We start from the raw sequence: 8,951 nt of genomic DNA on the forward strand, positions 1-8,951 counted from the left end.
ACGCGTGTGACATGTGACGTGTTTAACGTGTGTCGCGCGTGTAACGTGTGTAACGCGTGTGACGTGTGTAACGCGCGTGACGCGTGTAACGTGTGTAACATGTTTAACGTGTGTGACGCGTGTAACGTGTTTAACGTGTGTGACTCGAACCCTCGCGCCAGCACACTGATCTCACCGAGCGTGACACCGTTGGGCCAGGCGATGTGGTCAGTCACCAGAGCCGTCCGGTCCGCACCGTTCAGACCGCTCCTCTCGATCCGCGCCGGCTCGCCCCAGTCCGTCCAGAACAAGAAGCTGCGGGGGGGAAAACAGATCAGCACTGGGTGCGGTGTGGACGCTTCTGCTCTCAGCCGCTGCACACACACTCACCTGCGCTGCGGGTCCACGACGATGGCACGCGGATTGTGCAGGCCCTCGCTCACCAGAGTCTTGCGTTTGCTGCCGTCTACCGTCGCCACCGACACCGTCCGCAGCTCGCCGTCCGTCCAGTAGATGTTCCCGTGGATCCAGTCCACCGCCAGACCCTCGGGGCGGGAGATCCGGCTGTCAATCACAGTGCTGGGGTGGGCGGGGTCAGCGGCCGCGGCGCTGCAGGACACAGACAACATGTTAGAGACATCACTTTAACTCTCGTCACACTATAGTTAATAAACTGATTAAAATTATTTTATTATGAGAGTAGAAACTAGCGGAGGAAATCACGGAGATGGAGATCGATGAAACCGTTAATCTCAAAGCCAGTGATCAGTGTTAGGTTTACAGGTTTGGAGTTACAATGTTGCATTACTCCTTTAAAAAGTTACTAATTGTGTTACTTTTCATGGAAATAAATGTGTTATGTTATTTTTGCTTTATGCACTTCTTAATGCACTTAAAGTTCATTTAAATAAATATATTTAGTTAGCACATGTAGTACACTCGATCCCATCTTTAGTACTAGTACTAGTACACTCAAGTGGTGACTAAATACATTTTTAATACAAAGATAATATGTTAAAAGTGCTTTTTAGGTAATATTCATAGTGTCCCAAAAAAAGCACAGTGGAGTACACTTAGTTGATCTTAAGTTTATCTTAAGTAAACTTAGTAAATTAAGGACAAAATTAGTGCATAAAACAATATATTTAAGTAAATTATGGAAGTGTACTTTTTTTTTAAGAACCTGGGGATCAGTCAATAGATGGGAAAACAAAGTAACTTGAATTACTTACTTGAAAAAGTTACTCTGATTTTTAGTTGTACATTTAAAAGTAAAGCATTACTTTACTAGTTCTGATTGTGTACCTAGAATAGCTTGTACGGCAGCGATTGGTCGGGGTCTCACCTGTAGATCTTCTTCAGGCTCATGTCAGACCAGAAGATGGTGTTGTTGTGGACATCCACATCCAGCGCCACCACGTTCTTCTGCCGGCGGATCAGAGCCGTGTACGTCCGGCTGCCCAGCTCCATCTTCCTGACCTCGTGCCTCGTGCTGAAGAGCAGGAACGCACCGGACCCTGCAGGACGACACATGCATCTCACACTCTGAGCCGTTACCCATGATTCCCTCTGATCACTCGTCTCTGTTTGGTCACGCACCTGTTACTGCTTTGCAGTCTTTGGTCATGTGATCCAGCTCAAACCCATCTTCACAGTCACACCTGAAGCTGCCCGGCAGGTTTATGCAGATCTGAGTGCATCTGTCTGCGTCTGCACACTCGTCCACGTCTACACACACACACACACACACACACGTGATGAGACCAAACACACTCACAGACCATCATGCACTGGGGTCATGGGGATGGAGCTCACCTTCACAGTGTGTGCGGTTGATGAGGTGGAATCCGTCCGGACACACACACTCGTATCCCATCTTCAGGTCGCTGCACGTGTGGGAACAGCCGCCGTTGTTAGTCTCGCACTCGTTAGTGTCTGCGCAGAGGAAACATGCACCACATGATCACCTCCACAGTCACATGATCACCTCCACAGTCACATGACCACCTCCACAGTCACATGATCACCTCCACAGTCACATGATCACCTCCACAGTCACGTGATCACCTCCACAGTCACGTGATCATCACTTTATTGATTTTAAACCACAAGAAGTGGAAGAGGATTAGTTTTTAGTGCTGTTTTCCAAAGCGCGCACCCACACACACACTCACACACACACACACACACACACACACAGAGACAGTTGATTCCTCTTTCATATCTTTATATGAATACATACTTGTACACAAAACAGGGTTTCTGCAGGATGTTTAAGCTCAGATCTAAGACTTTTTAAGAACTCAGAAAATTAATACCATATGACCGAGGTAGGGCAAGTACCATAAAATACCATAAACTGTAATACCATTACTGTAAAAAGCATAATTTACATTTCAAATACAAGTTTTCACAAAAACAATGTTTTATAAAATGATAAACTTTACATTTCAGCCTTTAAAGTCAAAATGATTAATATAAACAATTATTATCAATAATTATATCAATTAAATAACAAATTAGGGGTGTACAATATTGATTAAAAAAAAGATCTCTCCAAATTATTCTGAGATTTTATTGATAACAATAATTAGATGATATTTTTCTGAGTGTGTTCTTGTGCTGATAACTTAAGGTCTACCATGGACAGCTGTTCATATTCTGTGTGGTCAGTTCACAGCAGTAATAAAAAAATAATAATTTCTTTCAAGTTTTATGGTCACTATTACCTTTAAGTAATTTTTTTCTTAAAGTGTGCATCATCTTTTAAGTCAGATCCTTTATTTGGTTTGATAGCAAGCAAATTAAATCAGCATCAACAGAATTGATCTTTGCAGTGCAGAGGAAACACAGAAGCTGCAGTAAAAGTGTACTTTACAAGCATTTACACAGAACACTTTAACCTTCAGTTACAAATGCATTAATAATGTTTTGATATTTTAACCATAAAATATTGAAATGTTTGAAATTATTTAAAAAGTGAAAAGACACTTTAAACGTGAAATTAAAACCAGGTGGCAGTGAATCACCGTTAATGAGTCATTACAAAACAGTCCTGTTGCTCAGAGATGCAAAACAGCACTGTGCCTGTGTTTGAAAGGATTTGTTTTGTTGATTTAAGAATTTAAGACCCTGCGGAAACCCTGCAAAAACTCACTCCAGCTGGTCCTTGAGAGAGAGAGAGAAAGAGAGAGAGAGAGAGTGTGTGTGTGTGTGTGTGTGAGAGAGAGAGAGAGAGAGAAAGAGAGAGCGAGAGAGAGAGAGAGAGACAGAGAGAGATTAGAAAATCTATTAGAAAATCTTTGTTCAAATTCAACCCACCTATTAAATTATGGCTAAAAATCTTCGACAGCATCATCAAACCCATTCTTCTATACGGTTGTGAGATCTGGGGCCCCAAATTTAAATTAAACTACACATCGTGGGATAAAAGACCCACTGAAATGTTCCACCTGGAGTTCTGCAAGAACATCCTGGGACTTCACAGAAACGCCCCTAGTCTCGGCTGCAGGGCAGAACTGGGCAGATTCCCTCTTCTAGCAGAGATCCAGAAGAGAACAGCCAAGTTCTGGTTCCATCTATCAGACACACGGACAGATGATTACCATCACTGCGCTCTTATGTACAGGACAGGACACCCAGAGAGTGACCCCACGCACTATTTAGTGGAAAAACACCAACTCAGCTCAACCATTCAATTAAGACACGCAAAAGTTAAAGAAATTGTAAAACTAACCCAGGAAGAATACATCTATGATTGGCAGGTCAAAGTAGAACAAATTAACAAATTAAAATACTTCTATAGATTAAAGACTGGCTATCAATTGGCACCTTACTTGATCAAAATTAAAGACTATAGTAAGAGAAAGCTCCTGACGAAGTATCGTCTGAGTGATCACCGTCTGTGTGTGGAGACGGGCCGACACAAACACAGCTGGAGAGAGAGAGTGTGTGTGTGTGTGTGTGTGTGTGTGGAGACGGGCCGACACAAACACAGCTGGAGAGAGAGAGAGTGTGTGTGTGTGTGTGTGTGTGTGTGTGGAGACGGGCCGACACAAACACAGCTGGAGAGAGAGAGAGAGAGTGTGTGTGTGTGTGTGTGTGTGTGGAGACGGGCCGACACAAACACAGCTGGAGAGAGAGAGAGTGTGTGTGTGTGTGTGTGTGTGGAGACGGGCCGACACAAACACAGCTGGAGAGAGAGAGAGTGTGTGTGTGTGTGTGTGTGTGTGTGTGTGTGGAGACGGGCCGACACAAACACAGCTGGAGAGAGAGAGTGTGTGTGTGTGTGTGTGTGTGGAGACGGGCCGACACAAACACAGCTGGAGAGAGAGAGAGTGTGTGTGTGTGTGTGTGTGTGGAGACGGGCCGACACAAACACAGCTGGAGAGAGAGAGAGTGTGTGTGTGTGTGTGTGTGTGTGTGTGTGTGGAGACGGGCCGACACAAACACAGCTGGAGAGAGAGAGTGTGTGTGTGTGTGTGTGTGTGGAGACGGGCCGACACAAACACAGCTGGAGAGAGAGAGAGTGTGTGTGTGTGTGTGTGTGGAGACGGGCCGACACAAACACAGCTGGAGAGAGAGAGAGTGTGTGTGTGTGTGTGTGGAGACGGGCCGACACAAACACAGCTGGAGAGAGAGAGAGTGTGTGTGTGTGTGTGTGTGTGTGTGTGGAGACGGGCCGACACAAACACAGCTGGAGAGAGAGAGAGTGTGTGTGTGTGTGTGTGGAGACGGGCCGACACAAACACAGCTGGAGAGAGAGAGAGTGTGTGTGTGTGTGTGTGTGGAGACGGGCCGACACAAACACAGCTGGAGAGAGAGAGTGTGTGTGTGTGTGTGTGTGTGTGTGTGTGTGGAGACGGGCCGACACAAACACAGCTGGAGAGAGAGAGAGTGTGTGTGTGTGTGTGTGTGTGTGTGGAGACGGGCCGACACAAACACAGCTGGAGAGAGAGAGTGTGTGTGTGTGTGTGTGTGTGTGTGTGGAGACGGGCCGACACAAACACAGCTGGAGAGAGAGAGAGAGAGAGAGAGAGAGAGAGAGAGAGAGAGTGAGTGTGTGTGTGTGTGTGTGTGTGTGTGGAGACGGGCCGACACAAACACAGCTGGAGAGAGAGAGAGTGTGTGTGTGTGTGTGTGTGTGGAGACGGGCCGACACAAACACAGCTGGAGAGAGAGAGAGTGTGTGTGTGTGTGTGTGTGTGTGTGTGGAGACGGGCCGACACAAACACAGCTGGAGAGAGAGAGAGCTCCGACTGTGTCCTCACTGCACAGAGAGAGTGTGTGTGTGTGTGTGTGTGTGTGTGTGTGTGTGGAGACGGGCCGACACAAACACAGCTGGAGAGAGAGAGAGCTCCGACTGTGTCCTCACTGCACAGAGAGAGTGTGTGTGTGTGTGTGTGTGTGTGTGTGTGTGTGTGTGTGGAGACGGGCCGACACAAACACAGCTGGAGAGAGAGAGAGCTCCGACTGTGTCCTCACTGCACAGAGAGAGAGTGTGTGTGTGTGTGTGTGTGTGTGTGTGTGTGTGTGTGTGTGGAGACGGGCCGACACAAACACAGCTGGAGAGAGAGAGAGCTCCGACTGTGTCCTCACTGCACAGAGAGTGTGTGTGTGTGTGTGTGTGTGTGTGTGTGTGTGTGTGTGTGTGTGTGTGTGTGTGTGTGTGTGTGTGTGTGTGTGTGTGTGTGTGTGTGTGTGTGTGTGTGTGTGTGTGTGTGTGTGTGGAGACGGGCCGACACAAACACAGCTGGAGAGAGAAAGAGCTCCGACTGTGTCCTCACTGCACAGAGAGAGTGTGTGTGTGTGTGTGTGTGTGTGTGGAGACGGGCCGACACAAACACAGCTGGAGAGAGAGAGAGTGTGTGTGTGTGTGTGTGTGGAGACGGGCCGACACAAACACAGCTGGAGAGAGAGAGAGTGTGTGTGTGTGTGTGTGTGTGTGTGTGGAGACGGGCCGACACAAACACAGCTGGAGAGAGAGAGAGAGAGTGTGTGTGTGTGTGTGTGTGTGTGGAGACGGGCCGACACAAACACAGCTGGAGAGAGAGAGAGAGAGAGAGAGAGAGTGTGTGTGTGTGTGTGTGTGTGGAGACGGGCCGACACAAACACAGCTGGAGAGAGAGAGAGCTCCGACTGTGTCCTCACTGCACAGAGAGAGTGTGTGTGTGTGTGTGTGTGTGTGTGTGTGTGTGTGTGTGTGTGTGTGTGTGTGTGGAGACGGGCCGACACAAACACAGCTGGAGAGAGAGAGAGCTCCGACTGTGTCCTCACTGCACAGAGAGTGTGTGTGTGTGTGTGTGTGTGTGTGTGGAGACGGGCCGACACAAACACAGCTGGAGAGAGAGAGAGCTCCGACTGTGTCCTCACTGCACAGAGAGTGTGTGTGTGTGTGTGTGTGTGTGTGTGTGTGTGTGTGTGTGTGTGTGTGTGTGTGTGTGTGGAGACGGGCCGACACAAACACAGCTGGAGAGAGAGAGAGCTCCGACTGTGTCCTCACTGCACAGAGAGTGTGTGTGTGTGTGTGTGTGTGTGTGGAGACGGGCCGACACAAACACAGCTGGAGAGAGAGAGAGCTCCGACTGTGTCCTCACTGCACAGAGAGTGTGTGTGTGTGTGTGTGTGTGTGTGTGTGTGGAGACGGGCCGACACAAACACAGCTGGAGAGAGAGAGAGCTCCGACTGTGTCCTCACTGCACAGAGAGTGTGTGTGTGTGTGTGTGTGTGTGTGTGTGTGTGTGTGTGTGTGTGTGGAGACGGGCCGACACAAACACAGCTGGAGAGAGAGAGAGCTCCGACTGTGTCCTCACTGCACAGAGAGAGAGAGTGTGTGTGTGTGTGTGTGTGTGTGTGTGGAGACGGGCCGACACAAACACAGCTGGAGAGAGAGAGAGCTCCGACTGTGTCCTCACTGCACAGAGAGTGTGTGTGTGTGTGTGTGTGTGTGGAGACGGGCCGACACAAACACAGCTGGAGAGAGAGAGAGCTCCGACTGTGTCCTCACTGCACAGAGAGAGAGAGTGTGTGTGTGTGTGTGTGTGTGTGTGGAGACGGGCCGACACAAACACAGCTGGAGAGAGAGAGAGCTCCGACTGTGTCCTCACTGCACAAAGAGAGTGTGTGTGTGTGTGTGTGTGTGTGTGTGTGTGTGTGTGTGTGTGTGTGTGGAGACGGGCCGACACAAACACAGCTGGAGAGAGAGAGAGCTCCGACTGTGTCCTCACTGCACAGAGAGAGTGTGTGTGTGTGTGTGTGTGTGTGTGTGTGTGTGTGTGTGGAGACGGGCCGACACAAACACAGCTGGAGAGAGAGAGAGCTCCGACTGTGTCCTCACTGCACAGAGAGAGAGTGTGTGTGTGTGTGTGTGTGTGTGTGTGTGGAGACGGGCCGACACAAACACAGCTGGAGAGAGAGAGAGCTCCGACTGTGTCCTCACTGCACAGAGTGTGTGTGTGTGTGTGTGTGTGTGTGTGTGTGTGTGTGTGGAGACGGGCCGACACAAACACAGCTGGAGAGAGAGAGAGCTCCGACTGTGTCCTCACTGCACAGAGTGTGTGTGTGTGTGTGTGTGTGTGTGTGTGTGTGGAGACGGGCCGACACAAACACAGCTGGAGAGAGAGAGAGTGTGTGTGTGTGTGTGTGTCTGTGTGTGGAGACGGGCCGACACAAACACAGCTGGAGAGAGAGAGAGCTCCGACTGTGTCCTCACTGCACAGAGAGAGTGTGTGTGTGTGTGTGTGTGTGTGTGTGGAGACGGGCCGACACAAACACAGCTGGAGAGAGAGAGAGCTCCGACTGTGTCCTCACTGCACAGAGAGAGTGTGTGTGTGTGTGTGTGTGTGTGTGTGTGTGTGTGTGTGTGTGTGTGTGGAGACGGGCCGACACAAACACAGCTGGAGAGAGAGAGAGCTCCGACTGTGTCCTCACTGCACAGAGAGAGTGTGTGTGTGTGTGTGTGTGTGTGTGTGTGTGTGTGTGTGTGTGGAGACGGGCCGACACAAACACAGCTGGAGAGAGAGAGAGCTCCGACTGTGTCCTCACTGCACAGAGTGTGTGTGTGTGTGTGTGTGTGTGTGTGTGTGTGTGTGTGTGTGTGTGTGTGTGTGTGGAGACGGGCCGACACAAACACAGCTGGAGAGAGAGAGAGCTCCGACTGTGTCCTCACTGCACAGAGAGTGTGTGTGTGTGTGTGTGTGTGTGTGTGTGTGTGTGTGTGTGTGTGGAGACGGGCCGACACAAACACAGCTGGAGAGAGAGAGAGCTCCGACTGTGTCCTCACTGCACAGAGAGACTCGTAGAGGACGAGCTGCACTTCCTCACACACTGCAGCAAATATGAACACATTAGAGACAACTACTTTACCCAAATAGCTCAAATTGTGCCAGAATTCAGGCAAGCAAGCGACATTGACAAACTCAGTTATATTTTGGGAGAGAAAGAGAAGTGTGTCCAGCTCGCAGCGCAGTATGTGTCCTCCTGTCACATCATGAGGGACAAAAACTAAACTCCTGTACTTAAGCAATGCTCTCTGTAAATATTTACCCTGTATTCACTTTTTTGTTTATTTATTTATTTATTTATTTTGTGTGTTATGTGATTATATATGTACAATATGGACATGAATAGGTTTTTTTTTTTTTTTTTAACTATTATTATTATTTATTTATTTATTTAATTATTATTATTTATTTTTTTTATCTACATATCTATATATCTGTATAACTTGTTCACTGTTATTGCTTTGGCAACATTGTGCTGTTTCACAGTCATGCCAATAAAGCTCATTTGAATTGAATTGAATTGAATTGAGAGAGAGAGAGAGAGAGGCAGAGAGAGAGAGAGAAAGAGAGAGAGACAGAGACAGAGAGAGAGAGAGAGAGAGAGAGAGAGAGAGGGCAGAGAGAGAGAGAGAAAGAGAGAGAGAGAGACAGAGAGAGAGAGAGACAGAGACAGAGAGAGAGAGAGAGACA

General features: G+C 48.4%; 1 protein-coding gene across 1 annotated transcript in view; it reads right to left on the reverse strand.

Annotated features, from left to right (window-relative positions):
• LOC132136681 (low-density lipoprotein receptor-like) overlaps positions 1-1,947 on the reverse strand; it is a 6,635-nt gene extending 4,688 nt beyond the window's left edge. Inside the window, exons 1-5 of the mRNA XM_059547260.1 lie at positions 1,795-1,947; positions 1,579-1,707; positions 1,325-1,496; positions 370-588; positions 176-294 (exon numbers count right to left, since the gene is read on the reverse strand). Of these exons, the coding sequence (XP_059403243.1) occupies positions 176-294; positions 370-588; positions 1,325-1,496; positions 1,579-1,707; positions 1,795-1,855 (700 nt within the window). The 5' untranslated portion in view covers positions 1,856-1,947. The remainder of the gene's footprint in view (positions 1-175; positions 295-369; positions 589-1,324; positions 1,497-1,578; positions 1,708-1,794) is intronic.
• Positions 1,948-8,951: the final 7,004 nt, after the last annotated feature.

The sequence above is a fragment of the Carassius carassius genome, unplaced genomic scaffold (genome assembly GCF_963082965.1).
Source record: "Carassius carassius unplaced genomic scaffold, fCarCar2.1 SCAFFOLD_181, whole genome shotgun sequence".
Taxonomy (NCBI): Eukaryota; Metazoa; Chordata; class Actinopteri; order Cypriniformes; family Cyprinidae; genus Carassius; species Carassius carassius.